This window comes from Sinohyriopsis cumingii, unplaced genomic scaffold (genome assembly GCF_028554795.1).
Source record: "Sinohyriopsis cumingii isolate HCF-2022 unplaced genomic scaffold, ASM2855479v2 utg000160l, whole genome shotgun sequence".
Classification (NCBI taxonomy): Eukaryota; Metazoa; Mollusca; class Bivalvia; order Unionida; family Unionidae; genus Sinohyriopsis; species Sinohyriopsis cumingii.
In genome coordinates this window covers 6,143,342-6,163,711 of record NW_028315873.1, presented here as the reverse complement: position 1 = coordinate 6,163,711, position 20,370 = coordinate 6,143,342, and the positions used below count along the sequence as shown (strand labels likewise).

General features: G+C 35.7%; 1 protein-coding gene across 1 annotated transcript in view; it reads left to right on the top strand.

Annotated features, from left to right (window-relative positions):
• LOC149774692 (transmembrane 9 superfamily member 1-like) overlaps positions 1-20,370 on the top strand; it is a 67,735-nt gene that overhangs the window by 42,697 nt on the left and 4,668 nt on the right. The window contains exons 8-14 of the mRNA XM_089944840.1: positions 2,246-2,317; positions 4,766-4,913; positions 6,682-6,807; positions 9,391-9,483; positions 10,027-10,137; positions 14,849-15,011; positions 17,618-17,809. Coding sequence (XP_089800966.1) covers positions 2,246-2,317; positions 4,766-4,913; positions 6,682-6,807; positions 9,391-9,483; positions 10,027-10,137; positions 14,849-15,011; positions 17,618-17,809 — 905 coding nt within the window. The remainder of the gene's footprint in view (positions 1-2,245; positions 2,318-4,765; positions 4,914-6,681; positions 6,808-9,390; positions 9,484-10,026; positions 10,138-14,848; positions 15,012-17,617; positions 17,810-20,370) is intronic.

Here is a 20,370-nt window from a genome sequence, read left to right as displayed (position 1 = left end):
AAGGAATACTCTACAGCCACTGAATTCTGCAAGGAATACCCTACAGCCACTGAATTCTGCAAAGAATACCCTACACCCACTGAATTCTGCAAGGAATACCTTACAGCCACTGAACTCGGCAAGGAATACTCTACACCTACTGACTTCTGCAAGGAATACCCTACACCCACTGAATTCTGCAAGGAATACTCTACACCCACTGAATTCTGCAAGGAATACCCTACACCCACTGAATTCTGCAAGGAATACTCTACAGCCACTGAATTCTGCAAGGAATACCCTACAGCCACTGAATTCTGCAAGGAATACCCTACAGTCACTGAATTCTGCAAGGAATACTCTACAGCCACTGACTTCTGCAAGGAATACCCTACAGCCACTGAATTCTGCAAGGAATACTCTACAGCCACTGAATTCTGCAAGGAATACCCTACAGCCACTGAATTCTGCAAGGAATACCCTACACTCACTAAATTCTGCAAGGAATACTCTACAGCCACTGAATTCTGCAAGGAATACCCTACAGCCACTGAATTCTGCAAGGAATACTCTACACCCACTGAATTCAGTTATTGTAAATATCTGCACAGATAAAATAATAACAGACCAACACATTTTCCCAGGAACCTGATCAGCTGGAAATTGTAATACCATTCCTGACCCCCAAGACTTTCTGTACTTGTGTTGACCTGATTCCCCAGGACTTTCTGTACTGAGGTTACCTTGCACCTTTTAAGTTTTCTGTTTTAAAGAGAGGAGTGTTCGTTAGAGTGGGGACATTGGAATGTTGGTATTGTTTTTGTTATATGCCTGCCTTAAAGCAGAGTGTGATGTTTTAATGGCTATCTGTCAACTCATTTGCATGTTACCATTTGTGTACATTATCTTGAGTTGTCCATCATGCACAGCTGTGATAATTTGTGGATCGTTTGCACTTGCAGTACGGAAGAATCCAATTGATTTTGGGGTCAATACATCAAAGGACATGGTTACAGTGACAAAAAATAAATGGTTTCTGCATAATAACTTGAGCTTTCCATCATCTATTTTTATCAGACTTGCACATGGGCAATTTTATCTATTACGGGTTAAGGAAGAATTTTATCTATCTGGGTTAAGGAAGAATTTTATCTATCTGGGGTAAGGAAGAATTTTATCTATCTGGGGTAAGGAAGAATTTTATCTATCTGGGGTAAGGAAGAATTTTATTTATCTGGGTTAAGGAAGAATTTTATCTATCTGGGTTAAGGAAGAATTTTATCTATCTGGGGTAAGGAAGAATTTTATCTGTCTGGGGTAAGGAAGAATTTTATCTATCTGGGTTAAGGAAGAATTGTATCTATTTGGGGTCACTGTGACTGAAAGAAGAAAAAGGTTTCTGTTCAGTAAATTTGGATAAAGAAAACCCCCATCAATTTTGGGGTACAAACGACATTGGTCAGGGTCACAGATGAAAGAACATTAATGGTTTCAGCTCAGTAACAATAGTTTGATATCAAATACATGGACCTATCTTGTGACTGTCTTGGGGTTTTAGGACGCCATTGATTTGGGGGTCAAAAGTTCCAAGGTCATGATCACTAAGGAAAAAAAAGCAGATTTGTGCAAACAAAGTTTCAGTTATCTATGTAAACAATGTGGCAGGCTTTTATATATATATATATATATATATATATATATATATATATATATATATATATATATATTGTCTTCTTTGCACTAGCAAGACATAGGAACTTTTAAATCATAGGAGATTGTTCCTATGACACCAGTTGGAGAGTAAGCTTAACACATTGCTCTGTGGCCATTTTGCATCGCTTTTTCATCAACACCTACTTGTTCATGGTTCTTCCCTTAAATTTCCAAATACTCTTATCAGTTCTACATTATTCATACTTGACCACCACCCAAATGTGTCTTTTTTATTCATTTAACATAGGATTATCACTGCAGATAATCAGATTATTATTGTAGCCACATCAGACATATTGTTTGCCTATAATAAGTGGAAGTGAAGTTAAGAAAACTCCTGACACTTTTTGTTTTCTGACATGTTTAGGCATTGTTAGGTAGTATACCTGTCACACTTTTAAATGTTTGACATATGTAACCATTATGAAATATACCTGTGATTTTTTTTATGTCAATTGCAAGGATATATTGAAAGATGGGGAAGGGTGGAGAGATTTGAATTAAAGTATTTCTTTGTTTTAAATTGTTGTTATTATGGCCTGTTTACTTTCAGATTCATTGGCTGTCTATCATCAACTCAATGGTCCTTGTATTCCTCTTGATTGGATTTGTGGTCATCATACTGGTAAGTCAAATTAGGAGGCTGGTAAGTAATACAGTAGGATTGTCCTTGTAAGTCAAATTGATTGTAAACTGCAATGTATCTGTACATGGCAATTATGTTTATTGCATGTTGATAGTAAACTTTATAATGTATCCGCCCATGTCAATCACATTTATTGCATTTTGATGATCAACTATACATAGTTTTATAGAAAATTAAATTAATACTGTATTTGTGTATGATTAGTGCACATGAACTTTAAATCATATTGAATCACTGATCTGTTAATGAAATATGTAAAGGCTGATCAGGTGTCTGCATTGTGTTAGTAACAGATTCATCACCTCTATCTCCTCACAGATCTGGGTGTTTACTGTGTGAACAGAATAGACCTTGATATGTTTGTGTTCTATGCTCACAGATCTGGGTGTCTACCATGTGACCATCATAAGCCCAGATCTGTTTGTGTTCTAGGCTCACAGATCTGGGTGTCTACCATGTGAACAAGATATATCTTGATCTGTTGATCTGTTTATATTCTAGGCTCACAGATCTGGGTGTCTAAAATGTGAACATCATAAACCCAGATCCGTTTGTGTTCTATGCTCACAGATCTGGGTGTCTACTGTGTGATCAACATAGACCTCGATCTGTTTGTGTTCTAGGCTCACAGATCTGAGTGTCTACCATGTGAACATAAGCCCAAATCTGTTTATGTTCTATGCTCACAGATCTGGGTGTATATGATGTGAACAGCATATACCTTGATCTGTTTGTATTCTAAGCTCACAGGTCTAGACTTCAGCATTTGAACAGATTTGTCCCATATCTCTTTGTGTATATGTCCACAGATCTGGTGTCACCATGTGAACATCATAGGCCCCTATCTGTTTGTGTTCTGTGTTCACAAATATGGGTGTTACCATATGATCAACATAGGTCCAGATCTGTTTGTGTTCTGTGTTTGCAAATCTGGGTGTTACCTTGTGATCAACATAGGCCCAGATCTGTTTGTGTTCTTTGTTCTAAAATATGGGTGTTACCGTATGATCGGCGTAGGTGCAGATCTGTCTGTGTTCTGTGTTCACAGATCTGGGTGTTAACATGTGATCAACATAGATCCAGATCTGTTTGTGTTTTGTGTTCTAAAATATGGGTGTTACCATATGATCAACATAGGTCGTGATCTGCCCTCTTGATGTGTCTAGCATGTGAACTGCTTAGATTATAATTTGCTGGAATGGTGAAAAGATCTTGGTATCTACTGCTTGAATAGCATAGACACTGATTTTCCAGCAATACGTGATCACAGATCTGCCAGGATAGACTCGAATCTGCTAGCATTATGCAATTGCATACCTCTGTGTTGGCCATGTAAACAAAGACGTAGATCTGCAAGGATTATGTCATGATAGATCCAAGTTTTAATCATTTATTGTTGGATTCACATGGATATTTATACTGTAACAATTTATTTTTGTCTTCTCCTTTTCAAGGAATAAGGAAAAGAAAAATTCTTACTTTCTGATTGTGTGTTGATTTCACTCATTGCATGTTCGTTTTACTACTCAGCACATTTATTTTACTGTGTGTACATTTTACTCATTGCTGTTCATTGCAGTGAGATGCATTTATATGTATGTGTATAGATTGTTAATTTTAACTCCTCTGATCATAAGTCCACGTAAGCTTATGATATGGTATTTCATCTGCCATGCACCATCCATTAATAATTGTTATTTGCATCAGAAACCACTTGACCAATATGCACAAGGAGCATTAGGGCATTAAGACCTTTCACATTTGCTTGAGTCATGATCTAATATTGCAGCCATTACTTAAAAAAATGTATTTAAAAAAGTTATCATTTATTTTCTGACTGTACATTGGCCAGATTTGACAAAAAACCTCCTGGTATGAAGGACATTCAAATTTGTTTACATTATGCTACATTTTTTACAATCTGCAAAATCTCATAACAGATATCATGCTGTTATTCATAGATTGCTTTAAAGACATTTCAGATATCAAAAGTAAGAGTAATAAAATCACACCCAGTGGGATAAAGAAATCCCACCTCAGTGGGATAGAGAAATCCCACCTCAGTGGGATAGGATAGATCCCACCCTTGGATGAGAGTTTGTAAGCAAGATGCATGAACACCAATATCTATTTTGCAACTTGTCTGGACCCTCGAGAATATTCACTGAAAGTTCCAAGACATGGGAATTTCTGGGAAATATTTTTATTTCCATTTATGTTTTCGAAAGTTTTGTCAGATTGTTACAATCGTTCATTTATTGCCTGTGGAAGATCACAAGTGTCATAGCAGAATGGTATCGACACGTCATCATGTTTTATTGTGAATCTAAATCCCCCCACCGAAAAAGAAAAAAAACTTGATATTTGACCAGTCTGAAAGCTTATTACATTTTATCATATATAAGAATCTGCAGTCCCTTATTTCAGACTCGGGTGCTGAAGAGTGACTTTGCCCGATACAACATAGAAGAGGAGGACAGTGAAGATTTAGACCAGGATGATAATGGCTGGAAAATTATCCACACAGATGTGTTCAGATTCCCTCCCTTTAAGAGCCTTTTCTGTGCCATACTAGGTGAGGTTTTATGACCATGCCTGCCTCAGAACAGCCATATTGTCAAATACTGTACAACCAAACTTGACAAAGATTTGCATTTAGTAGTCACCATTATAGTGTGATGTGCAGGAAAAACTACTGCATAAATTCATCTTTGTCAACATTTTTACATTTAAGATGTACATTCTTTCTTATAAACAGTACATTAATTATTCTTAGCATAATATAATGGTGGTGCATCAGAATAATTAAACAGATTCTCTTGAATCCTTAATGTTACCTATATTGGTAAAACAACATCTCGGTATCCTTGATTTAAAAAATTAGAATTCCACATTGATTCATCTTTGTAAGGTGAATTAGTTTAGTCATTACTTTGAAATCCAAAGTCAACAGATATATATCATTCCCAGTTTCTAAAAAACTATTTAACCAAATTAAAAGTGATAAGTACACAAGGGAACTTGCTTCCTTTCAGCAGGTAAATAAATTTCAATTTCAGTTTACGTTTTAGTATAGGTTGTACCAGACAGTGTCAAACTTTGAAATTGCTATACAAATTGACCATTTGGCAAGTCATTGTTTTTAAGTTTTGCAGTGCATTACTTTATCTAGTTCACCACCTGTATGTATTCAAATTTCACCAGCTATATGTGTTAAAATTTCACCAGCTGTATTAATTCAGGTTTCACCACATGTATTCATATTTTATCACCTGTAATTAAAATTTCACCAACTGTATTAAGATTTCATCACCTGAATTGATTCAGATTTCAACACCTGAATTGATTCTGATTTCACCACCTGAATTAAGTCATATTTCACCACCTCAATAAATTCATATTTCACCACCTGAATTTATTAGATTTCACCACGTATATTAACACAAATTGTTCAAAATGAGAACCAAAGGTAATATTGGCCTAATACCTTGCTGACAATTACCAGCTGTCACCTGTACAGATGGAGCCAATTTATCCTGGAATTTCCAATGTGTTCTGTTGAAAGTCTGTGAATAACATTCATTTACCTACTGCAAATAACAGTTCTCTTGTTTGTCAATGTATGTAGTAACCTTTTTAATTTGGTGATTCATTCATTTTTTAGGAAAACTTCAAAATATTCCCTTTCAGTTGCATCGAACTATAGTTTAATTATGACATCTTAAGTGAGTGTGTAACTTTTAGAAGCTTGGTAGAATGTCCACTATTCATTGTCAAAACTGGATCGGTTTTTTTAGTCTGGACTACAATAAAATAAACATCATTATCACTAAAGATTGAAATTAATATTGTTTTTAGAGAGATAGAATGTGTGGTCATATTGACAAACTAATCTCAATGTGACAGACATCAAAGTTAGACATTCGTTATTAAAATGTATCACTATGACAAGCAAAGTACCAGATCTGTCAGTTATGGAATCATTGTCAGACATGTATTCATGAACATTGCAACCAATTTTGACTTGGTACACCTAAAACATTCGTGTCTTATTGCAGATGGAAAATGATTAAAAGAATTTGTTTTTAAATAGTGGTGTAATGATTAATGCTAATAAATGTTCCCGTTCAATAACGTATCTAATAGACAAAGCACTGTTTCCAGAATTGGTGGCACAGACATGTCATAAACAACAATATTTTTCCTATAAGTTTTGGACCAGACACCCTCTAAAATTCATATAAATTTAAAACAATTCCTGGAAGACCTCAAAATGTAAAAGAGCTTTTTTATGTATCAATTAGAAATATTAAGAATCATGAAACTTAATTTGTCATCCTTAGGAGTGGGCTCACAGTTCCTGACTCTAGCTACAGGGATAATGTTGATGGCAGTACTGGGGATGTTTAATGTCCATAGACATGGAGCAATCAACACTGCTGCCATAATTCTCTATGCTTTCACATCAGGTATGTACATTCTCTATGGTCCAGTGTTTAAAGTTAGGCTCATTATTTACAATATGATTCAAGTCTTTGCTTATAGTTTGATTTTTTAAAATCTATAAAAAGAATCACATTATTTGGAACATATAGATGCTTTTATTGCAGATTTTGAAATGGCGCATTAGGTCATTTTTCCTTGCCTTTGAAGTATTGGCAAGGCATCGGGATTACTTTTCCACTGATACTGTTGCTGTCAGTTTGTTGCATTCAACTCATTTCTCTGACACTGTTGTTGTTATTGGTGTCAACATCACGTTTTTTTCAATTAGCTCATTTTCTTTGCCACTGTTGTACAGTCATTAATCTTGATGGGCGTATTTTGGAGTGCACTATTGACTTTGGTCATGTTGACATACTCTGACCCTTATGATTTTGCCATAAGTCTTACAAAAATTACCCTTAATACGGACTTATGGAATGACAGAAAATACTATGGAAATGTGATTGTTGTGGTAAAATCTGGATAATTGGCTCATCATTATTTGATTTGGATCCGGATTTCAAGTTAGCGTTAGTGCAGTTGGTAGAGAACCAGACTGATTTTATAGTAGTTCATTAGACACTTTAAAGTGCACATATTTGTACATAGAAGCATTTACATGATCAAATTGTTGATTATAGAATTTTTTCAAAAATGGCATCCAGCTACTGATACATGTTAAAAATGAAATGAAAAAATAAGCCTCTTAACAAAGTTTTCATAATCGGTACAGAAGAATAAAAAGGAATATTCAGATTGTCCTGAATAACAGCAGGTAGGTACACAATTATCTTGCATCATATTTCCTTTAACATTTCATGGTCTATCCTAGATATTGTTCTCTGAAATTTTCTTTGCCCAAATCCATGGTTTTCAGTTAATGACTCCAACTGATGTGTTATAACCAGGGAGATCTATATCTTACCATTGTACTTGATATCCATGGTTTTCAGTTAATAACTCCAACTTATGTGTTATAACCAGGGAGAGCTGTATCTTACCATTGTACTTGATATCCATGGTTTTCAGTTAATGACTCCAACTGATGTGTTATAACCAGGGAGATCTATATCTTACCATTGTACTTGATATCCATGGTTTTCAGTTAATGACTCCAACTGATGTGTTATAACCAGGGAGATCTATATCTTACCATTGTACATGATATCCATGCTTTTCAGTTAATGAGACCAACTGATGTGTTATAACCAGGGAGATCTATATCTTACCATTGTGCTTGATATCCATGGTTTTCAGTTAATGACTCCAACTGATGTGTTATAACCAGGGAGATCTATATCTTACCATTGTACTTGATATCTATGGTTTAGGGCCAATGGCCATGACAAATAATTTTGCCCTGCATTTACATGTTTCATGTGAATATATTAGATGAGACAAGTAAGGTAAAATATTTGTTTAAAATTTGGGCTTATCATGCATTCCTGGACATTTCTCAGTCAGTGGAGCTACAGTCCCTTTGAGGGACTCTTCTTTCAGGTGAATTATGTTAATAGTATTTTTTTTCTTAAGTTTTAATTAGGCCTGAGCCTACATATATGTACTTACTCAGCCTTTTTAATTAGGCCTTAGCTTGTATATATGTTGTTCTACAGGTCTTAAGTGTAAAGACACAACCCAGTTTAATTTGGTCTTAGCCTGCATGTATGTTGTTGTAAAGGCCTTGAATGTACAGACACAGAGCCATACAGTATTGATAGATGACATAATGTGAGGACTTGTGTAATATGGCTATGTATACAGTCCGGAGCCATTGTTCAATTATAGGATTTTAATAAAAACAGTTAGGAAACATAATGACCAAGAAAATTAATGGTATTAACCACTGGCAAAATAATGTGTCTGATGTTGACATAATTATTAGCAATCATTTAAACTCAATTACAGACATGTCCAGCAAATACAGTTGTTTTGGAACCTCTGATGTACAGTATATTAAAAGAGACTTTTTTAATTTATTCCTTTAAATAGAAAACGTTCACAGTGGTAGAAAACATGTTTTGCATAGTGGGTGCTAATTGTCTTTGGGAAACAGTATTTTGGAAATGCCAAAATCAGCTAGCTTTTTCATTTCTATCTCGCAGTATAAAATACTGTCTCGATATCTGAAGAGTTCCTTTCACAAAGAGATATTTTTTATTGCTTGGTTAATGCCTAATGGTTATGTGTAGGCAAGGGAGACAATCCAATCAAAAGGAATGAACTTTTTTTTGTCAGCTAAACCTTGACAAGAGTTAATTTTTTTAAATATGTAATGGAGTTACACAATGTATTTATATGTGATAGTTATACAGTGTATTTATTTGTGATAGTTATACAGTGTATTTATATGTGACAGTTGTGCAGTGTATTTATATGTGACAGTTATACAATATATTATATGTGAAAGTTGTGCAGTTTGTTTATGTGACATTATTACACAATGTATTGTATGTGACAGAGTTATACAATGTATTTACATGTGACAGTTATTCATTGTAGTATATATGACTGAGTTACATTGTATTTACTTGTGACAGAATTATACATTGTTTCAAATGTTTCAGGCATTGCTGGTTACATAGCTGCCAATATGTACAGGAAAATGGGAGGAGAGACCTGGGTTTGGAACATTAATCTTACCTCAGCTCTGTTTGCTTGTAAGCATTCATTGCATCTTCCTATTTCCAAGACTTAGCATGTGTATCCATAGTAAACAAAATATGCTTCATTGATGTGCAGGTTTGGGGCAGTTAGTCAAAGTCATTTTGAGGGATATTTACTATATATAATATTAAAGACAAAAGGTTGCCATAAATATGCATCAGAAATTATGTAGTTCAGGCACTAAAACAGACCAAGTTATAAACATCCATTTATAAATTTAAATAAGAATCAATCAAAACCAGTTATGTAATGATTTCTGCCAATTAAACAAATACATATTGATTTAAGGAAATTTAAAGATTGCAGTTAATACCAGAAATGCTAAGAAACAAGCTATTTACTTCCAGTAATGATGTGCAACAGTTGATTTAAAAAGATCAAAGGAATTAATAAGCAACATTATCATCTTGAATTGAGATTAATTAATGACATCCTAATACTGTCATATCTATTATTCACTTGTTTGACATGAAGAGAATTATGTAAATATTGTACAATTCTTTCAACTTGGGCAACATTTTTCCTTTCAATTTCAGTTCCACTTTTCCTTGTTTGGGCTGTTGTAAACTCCATTGCATGGGCCTATGGTACTACACAGGCGCTGCCTTGGACGACAGTTGTTCTGCTGATGGCATTGTGGTTGTTTGGTAAGATATTTGCAACAATGTTTGTCTTTATATATATATATATATATATATATATATATATATATATATATATATATATATATAAAATCACTAAATTGATTAATTAAACAGCCAAAGAAATTGTCACACTTTTGTTAACCTCTTTGAACTCTTTACCTGAACAAAATAAAAATGTGGCCACATTTCACAGAAAGTATTCCAACATAATGGTCTTTCAGATTTAAGACCGCTTCGGTGGCCTAGTGGTTAGAGCGTCTGCTTCGGATGCGGGAGATCATGGGTTCGATCCCCTGCCAGGTCATACCAAAAGACTTACAAAAAGGGTACAGACAGCTCCCTCATTTGGCGCTCAGCATTAAGAGGATAGTGTTAGGACTGGTCCGCCTGTGTCGGATAATTAGATTCTTTGTGGGACGAATTGCTACATGTCTGCAGTTTAACGCCCCAGTGCTAGACACCATATAAACTGCTACACTGCAGGCATCATAGTGATATGACTGAAATTGTTTTAAAGCTACATTAAAACTCTAAATCACACACACACACCATCATGGACTTTACATTTCATACCAGTGTTGTCAATCAAGTATAGCAACTATTGCTAGAAACAAAAAAATGTTCAACACCTTTTAACAACTGCTGAAAAGAACTTGACAGAAAGTATTTTGCAATAAGTGCTTTAAAATTATCCTTAAAATTTATACAGATTGTGCTGCTCTGTTGTCCGCTTTGACTGCCGTTACTAACACTGTAAAAAGAAAACAAACTATATGTGACATTATTACACCTTGTATTATATGTGACAGAGTTAGACAATGTATTTATATGTGACAGTTATACAGTGTATTTATATGTGACAGTTATACAGTATATTATGTGTGAAAGTTGTGCAGTGTATTATATGTCACATTGTTACACAGAGTATTATATGTGAAAGAGTTACACAATGTATTAATATGTGACAGTTATGCAGTGAATAGAATCTAATCAAATTTGACATATGATTCTGGCATGAAGTCTTTCTAGTTTGCTTAAATGGTGTAGAGATGCCATCAGATATAGCCATTATTTAAAGCAGAAAAACCTTTTTCTTACTGCTTTTCAAAAACTGGTTACAGAATTTGATTAAATTTTAAAGAAAGCAGTTTAGCATAAAGACCTTTAAAGCTTGTTTCAGTACTGACAGTATGGCATCAGATATAGCCACCATTCCTAAACTTGAAAAATGGTTACCTTTAAACAGATTCCTCAAAAAATTCAGAATAGAATATGACTATTATTTGACAGAATTATCCCTTGCATTAAGTCCTCTGCCAAATAGACCAGGCCACCATTTCTTAAAAAAGAAAGAGAATTTAAATTTTTTTCCTTAACCACCAATGAATAGAACTTATAAAATTTGACAGAAAGCCTGCTGTCCTGATATCATTCCAAGTTTGTACATATGATATAGATTTGTTGTCATGAAAGCATTCCAAGTTTGTTCAAATGATACAGATTTGTTGTCATAAAAACATTCCAAGTTTGTACAAATCATACAGATTTGCCATCATGACATCGTTCCAAGTTTGTACAAATCATACAGATCTGTTGTCGTGAAAGCGTTCCGAGTTTTTACAGATGATACAGATTTGCTGTCATGAAAGCGTTCCAAGTTTGTACAACTCATACAGATTTGCTGTCACAAAAGCTTTCCAAGTTTGTTCAACTCATACAGATTTGCTGTCGTGAATGCGTTCCAAGTTTGTACAAATCATACAGATTTGTTGTCAAATATGGATGCTGTTACTAACAATGGAAAAATCTTCATATGACTCCTCAAAACTGAATTAAACTGAATTTGACAAAAAGCGTTCTTGATCCTTCATATTTGTATAAATGATGCTGAGCCATCATCAGATATTGCCACTGTTACTAACAAGAACAAAAGTAATGTTATTGATTTATTATCACAAACTGCCCTGATGAATATAACCAAAATGGACAGAGAGTATCCTGGCATATAGGCATTTTATTCCCTAATATCACTAACTGCCCTGATGAATGTAACCAAAATGGACAGAGAGTATCCTGGCATATAGGCCTTTTATTCCCTAATATCACAAACTGTCCTGATGAATGTAACCAAAATGGACAGAGAGTATCCTGGCATATAGGCATTTTATTACCAAATATCACAAACTGCCCTGATGATTGTAACCAGAATGGACAGAGAGTATCCTGGCATATAGGCCTTTTATTCCCTAATATCACAAACTGCCCTGATGAATGTAACCAAAATGGACAGAGAGTATCCTGGCATATAGGCATTTTATTCCCTAATATCACAAACTGCCCTGAGGAATGTAACCAAAATGGACAGAGAGTATCCTGGCATATAGGCATTTTATTCCCTAATATCACAAACTGCCCTGATGAATGTAACCAGAATGGACAGAGAGTATCCTGGCATATAGGCCTTTTATTACCAAATATCACAAACTGCCCTGATTATTGTAACCAGAATGGACAGAGAGTATCCTGGCATATAGGCCTTTTATTCCCTAATATCACAAACTGCCCTGATGATTGTAACCAGAATGGACAGAGAGTATCCTGGCATATAGGCCTTTTATTACCAAATATCACAAACTGCCCTGATGAATGTAACCAGAATGGACAGAGAGTATCCTGGCATATAGGCCTTTTATTACCAAATATCACAAACTGCCCTGATGATTGTAACCAGAATGGACAGAGAGTATCCTGGCATATAGGCCTTTTATTCCCTAATATCACAAACTGCCCTGATGAATGTAACCAAAATGGACAGAGAGTATCCTGGCATATAGGCATTTTATTCCCTAATATCACAAACTGCCCTGAGGAATGTAACCAAAATGGACAGAGAGTATCCTGGCATATAGGCATTTTATTCCCTAATATCACAAACTGCCCTGATGAATGTAACCAGAATGGACAGAGAGTATCCTGGCATATAGGCATTTTATTACCAAATATCACAAACTGCCCTGATGATTGTAACCAGAATGGACAGAGAGTATCCTGGCATATAGGCATTTTATTCCCTAATATCACAAACTGCCCTGATGAATGTAACCAAAATGGACAGAGATTATCCTGGCATATAGGCCTTTTATTACCAAATATCACAAACTGCCCTGATGATTGTAACCAGAATGGACAGAGAGTATCCTGGCATATAGGCATTTTATTACCAAATATCACAAACTGCCCTGATGATTGTAACCAGAATGGACAGAGAGTATCCTGGCATATAGGCCTTTTATTCCCTAATATCACAAACTGCCCTGATGAATGTAACCAAAATGGACAGAGAGTATCCTGGCATATAGGCATTTTATTCCCTAATATCACAAACTGCCCTGATGAATGTAACCAAAATGGACAGAGAGTATCCTGGCATATAGGCCTTTTATTCCCTAATATCACAAACTGCCCTGATGAATGTAACCAAAATGGACAGAGAGTATCCTGGCATATAGGCATTTTATTACCAAATATCACAAACTGCCCTGATTATTGTAACCAGAATGGACAGAGAGTATCCTGGCATATAGGCCTTTTATTCCCTAATATCACAAACTGCCCTGATGAATGTAACCAGAATGGACAGAGAGTATCCTGGCATATAGGCATTTTATTCCCTAATATCACAAACTGCCCTGATGAATGTAACCAAAATGGACAGAGAGTATCCTGGCATATAGGCATTTTATTCCCTAATATCACAAACTGCCCTGATGAATGTAACCAGAATGGACAGAGAGTATCCTGGCATATAGGCATTTTATTCCCTAATATCACAAACTGCCCTGATGAATGTAACCAAAATGGACAGAGAGTATCCTGGCATATAGGCCTTTTATTACCAAATATCACAAACTGCCCTGATTATTGTAACCAGAATGGACAGAGAGTATCCTGGCATATAGGCCTTTTATTCCCTAATATCACAAACTGCCCTGATGAATGTAACCAAAATGGACAGAGAGTATCCTGGCATATAGGCATTTTATTACCTAATATCACAAACTGCCCTGATGAATGTAACCAAAATGGACAGAGAGTATCATGGCATATAGGCATTTTATTACTTAATATCACAAACTGCCCTGATGAATGTAACCAGATTGGACAGAGAGTATCCTGGCATATAGGCCTTTTATTCCCTGATATCACAAACTGCCCTGATGAATGTAACCAGATTGGACAGAGAGTATCATGGCATATAGGCCTTTTTTTTACCTAATATCACAAACTGCCCTGATCAATGTAACCAGATTGGACAGAGAGTATCCTGGCATATAGGCCTTTTATTCCCTAATATCACAAACTGCCCTGATGAATGTAACCAAAATGGACAGAGAGTATCCTGGCATATAGGCCTTTTATTACCAAATATCACAAACTGCCCTGATGAATGTAACCAGATTGGACAGAGAGTATCATGGCATATGGGCCTTTTATTTCCAAATATCACAAATTGTCATGATGAATGTAACCAGATTGGACAGAGAGTATCCTGGCATATAGGCCTTTTTCTTACCTAATATCACAAACTGCCCTGATGAATATAACCAGAATGGACAGAGAGTATCCTGGCCTTTTAACATGTAATGCCGATGTGCCATAAAATATTGATCATGATACAATAGATAACCATTGCATATCATTTCAATAATTTCAGTTGGTTACCCTTTGACCATCATTGGAGGAATATTTGGCAAAAATTGGGCCAATGGTTTTGATGCGCCTTGTAGAACCAAAAATATTGCCAGAGAAATACCAGCAGTGCCTTGGTACAGATCAGCCTTCGCTCATTGTGTTGTTGGTGGTTTCCTGCCCTTTAGGTATGTGTTAATATATCTGTCTACATCCATTTTCATGTAAATTGGTATATTAGGAACAGATCACGCCATCTATTCCAAATAAATCAGTAACAGATCTGGCCCTCTTTTTTCAGTACATTGGTACTACATCGGCTCCTGTATTCTTAGTACATTAGTAATGCATCTGGCTCTGTATTCTCAGTACATTAGTAGTACATCTGGCTCTGTATTCTCAGTACATTAGTAGTACATCAGGATCTGTATTCTCAGTACATTAGTAGTACATCAGGATCTGTATTCTCAGTACATTAGTAGTACATCAGGATCTGTATTCTCAGTACATTAGTAGTACATCAGGGTCTGTATTCTCAGTATATCAGTTACAGATTTAACCTAATATTCTCAGATCAAGCTCTCTATTTTCAATACATCTTAACTGGGGCTCTTTATTTTCAATACATCATAACTGGAGCCCTTTATTTTCAATACATCGTAACAGGGGCCCTTTATTTTCAATACATCATAATTTGGGGCCCTTTATTTTCAGTACATCATAACTGGGGCCCTATATTATCAATACATCAGTAGCTGATCAGGCCCGCTATTTCAGAAGAATTGGGTATGGAGTAACACATGTCCTTCTCCATGTAGATTGGTACATCAGTTAAGATCTGACCCAGTTTCTGGCTTATCAGTTGCAGCTCTGGTCATATATTTTCTGTACATCAATAATAGATCTCACTATGTATTCTCAACAGATCTGACCCATATTCTCAAAACATTTTAAAAAAAAAATGAAAATTAAGCTTCAATCCTGAAAAAATTAGATATGATACAAAGAGAATATCTGTCAGTTAAATGTATTTAGCAAGTTGATGAAACCAAACTAAAGGGTGATTGATAGATTGTCTTCTAATAGCATTTGAACCTGTCAGTGACTGCGTAATGCCAAAGCAAATGCTGTAAAGTGCATTGCACAAAGACATAACATAGCAGCCTATCAATGGCTGTGTAGCGCAAAGACAAATGCAGTAAAAAGCCTTGTAAAGATGCCTACTGCAGCAGCCAATTTGAGCTAGTCTAGACTTGACTTGAACCTGGAACATGTAACCCACTGATTGCAAAGTCCAGTATGCTTACTACAAGGATACCCTCAGATATTACAGCAGAAAACTTGGACTAGTCTGGATTAGACTTGAAGCTGCAACCCACTGATTGCAAAGTCCAGTATGCTGCCCACAGGCTTGGGCTGGTCTAGACTTGATTTGAATCTGTAACATATAACCCAGATTCTACTAGCCACTTAACTGAATAAAATCATGAAAATCCAGCTATTGTAACTTTGACCTCAGTAAAGTTATAAAATTCAGTGGTATATGCTCGTAATGTGTTGAGAATATGGAGACTGAGTTTCAGGAGGGTCTTTTAAGATAATTTGTTGTTCATGTATTGAACATTTACATTATATTGCCAAGATGACATTGTTAAAGAAGGTAAATACTGTTATTTTAACTTCAACACTTTTAAGATGGAACAGACAGCATATGGATAACTTAACTACGTGAATGTTGGAAGGAGTCTGATTTAAAATTTCTTGAAATTTACAGAAAATGTTTTTTTTTTCTCAATAGAGACCACTTATGTAGCAGCCTGAGTGACAGTATGTTCCATTTTCAACAATAAATACCCAATAAAACTGTCATCATTAGTGGACAGATCTCTAATATGTATTATTGTCTGATGGGCAATAGAAAATAGGAACTATGGTAACCTTTAGTTAATTTTGGTAGCCCCATTTATCACTGAATCAACATTTCCATTAACACACCATTAAACACATGCAGATGGATAAAATTGTAAGGTGGTAAACAGTTTAAAAAAACAATAAATAGACTAACACTCCAAGTACATAAAATGGCAATTATGCTTTTTAATGATTTGTTTTCTTTAAACAATCTGCACTCAAATATCTGCAATTTAAACTTAATAATCAAGTGAGACTGATTTTGCCCTATGGCTAGATGATAGTACACATCCTTGTTTGATTTGAAATCTGATTTTAGTTTTTGCCATATAAATAAAAGAGAAAAAATAGCCTAAATTATAAATCAGATAAAAATAAAATGTTGTGAGTGGATAAAAAGACCTTGGTGGGTTAAGGCTGGATAAATAAGCCTGTACAGGTAATCTTAAAACAAGGCTGTGCTGTAGTTTATATTTATTACTATACTGCAGTATTTGGCAATGCCCCCAACAATTTGTAAACCACCACCCTCTTGAGTTTTTGACTACTTATGTGTAAGGTTCTAAAGCCTGCTGGATTTAGTAGTCCTGGGCATGTATACTATTGACTTGTCTACCCCTGATCCCTATCAACCACTTGCAAGAATATGGAAGATAAAGAGATTATTTCAAAGTACTCTCAATTCAGAGAGGAATTAGGTCCCAGATGTGTCTACTGATTACAATCTAGCATCAAAATAATGCAGCTAAGTTATATGGTAGTTTTATTATTGCTAAATATAACCATTTTTTCCAGCTGTAAGTTGAACTTACAAGTTCATCATGGTAGGGTTCACAGATTGTTTCAGTTTTATAAATAACTGGTTTTATTTTCCTTTCTGTAGCGCTATATCTGTAGAGCTGTATTATATATTTGCCACATTGTGGGGCCGTGAGCAGTACACATTGTATGGGATTCTGTTCATTGTGTTTGGAATTCTTCTGAGTGTGACGGCATGTATATCTGTGGCTCTCACATATTTCCAGTTATCTGCAGAGGACTACAGATGGTGGTGGAGATCAATATTCAGCGCAGGGTAAATATTAATTTTTTATCTTTCTTTGTGTGCTTGTAAAGTAAGCAGACTACATTAATGGCATAGCAAGTTACATCAGTTGCAACTGAAATGACTTTTAATCACACTTCTTTATCATTTTTACTGGAAGACTCCTCACCCACAACTGGCGCCACCTTCACTCAGGTATTCATACACACCCCTGAGCAATAACGCATAGTCATAATCATTGAATTGTAATGCAACATTGTCACATATTTTTGTATCCTCGTGCAGTGAATATATATGTAAATGTCATTCTAATTTAAATTTTGTTACACTGGACTTATGAAACCCTCCCAGGGACCCCAGAGACATGAGCCACAAATGACACCCGTCTCACAGATGGTTACCATAGGACATCATGGTGGCATGAGGTAGCTCATAGGAGACCATGTTCCTTAGCTTGTCACCTTTGATGTCTGTTTTGTATTAAATGAAGATTGTGCTAATGCTGCAATGCCACCAAGCAATAGTTACATGGAATTTTCACCAGAAGACTTTTTGTCTGGGCTGGTTGTTCCTGGAAGAAAATTAGGCCAATCATGTAAAATATGGAGGATATGTTGGCCATCTTTTTATGTCAACTTCTTCTTAAATCTAGTTTGTTGTAAATGAACATGGTACCAGTGTGATAGGTATCCTGTTAATATGTTATTTCAAACTCAAGATTTTCTCCATCAAATACATTATCCAGTCACGGTAACATGGGAAATTACTCTCTCTTCTGCCTGAATCCAGCCCACCCTGAAAGATTAAAAGTTTTTGTATCTGCAAGCTGTATAAATTAATGGAAGTAATTCTTACAAATTAACTCTCCTGATAACTGTTGTTAGCCACTAATATCCAAGTTGTAACTTGTTAAAGCTTTCACTTGCAAATGTGAACAGTGTCTACAAAGAATGTATTACAATCTATAATTAATTTTGACCAACCAACATTTTGAGTGGCATTGTAAATCAACAGAGTATACAACAGTTGCATTGTTCCTTGTGAAATATTTGCTTTTTACATTTTACTGATTTTTATTGCCCATCATTTGTGAACAGGTTGTATATTTGTTGTATATGCCTCTTGGTTTTTTCTTCTTTTTTTCATAACAAAGATGTCAGTAAGGTGCTAGAGGTACATATATGCCTTATAGGCATAGAGGGCAACCATAAGATGGGCCTTACCTGCACAGAATATTGTTCCTCACACCCATGTAGTGTGTGTGCTGTATGGGCTGAAGACACAGTGTCTTAAAAGGACAGTTGAAAAATGGGATGCTGTAAATCATTTGAAGTATTAAGCATTGATCTGAATTAGAATTGTTGAGCAGTTTTATGATAGATGCCTGCACACCATATGGAGATACCTAAACAGCAAAGCTGGCAGTGGTTACTAAAGATCCAGTCAAAGCCACAACAAGCATTTCCACTCAAGCTTCATTGGATGATATGCATACAGCAAGAACATCTGTCTAGAATGTTGTCAGGCAAGAAACTAGAACCATTTTTAAGCCATAAGTCCCTAGTCTGCCTGTGTATAGACTTCAGAATGTTAAATCCAAACATGTAGGATTACCTTCCAGTTAGCTGGCCAGGCTGATCCACAAGTTTTAGTCATTCAATTTATGTTGTCTTGGCTGCAGACTAAATGATCCATCTGTCCAGACAATCAGTACACAGTTTAAGCTGTCATGAATTTGTCAGTTTTGACTGGTAAACAGTATATCGCTGGACATTTCATATAGTGATGATCTCCTATTCCAGTAGACCACTTAGACCAGATGCCAGCTGGCTGACCAAACAGTATATCGCTGGATGTTTCATATTGTGATGATCTCCTATTCCAGTAGACCACTTAGACCTGATGCCAGCTGGCTGACCAAACAGTATATCGCTGGACATTTCATATAGTGATGATCTCCTATTCCAGTAGACCACTTAGACCAGATGCCAGCTGGCTGACCAGTAATGATATCCATCATGCCAGTACATGGTGAAATGGCATCAGATTTGGAACCATCCATCAGTCATTCATTTCAGCCCAACTGACCTGGCCAACCACACTCCATGCTGGACATGAAACTGCTGAACCCACTAGCATATATAAAAGGTAGAACATCCTTGTATTCATGGCGATGATTTGGTGTCATTTTTTCTGCCCAGAATTTTATACATCTTCTGTAAAATGTACATGAGGAGGATAACTCCCTGCTTGATAAAGAAAAACACAGACTTGCCTGAATATTACAATCTGATTTTTGAAAGGACTTAAGGCAGTAATTAATTAGATAAACAGATTTTTGCTTCTATCTATCACTGGCGGTCAATACGACATACAAAGTCAATTCCTTGGTGGACATTGATGGTGAGGACAAAGTTGCATCCTTCAGAATTTTGCTGTAGTTGCAGACATTACTGGGCATCTCTTTGATAATATCTATGACCCCAGTAATTCAGAAACCTTTTTTTTAGTGATTTGTTTGCTTTCATTCTCACCACACCAATACAAATCACAATTTGATGACAGTCATTAGGATACATAGCCTAGACAAG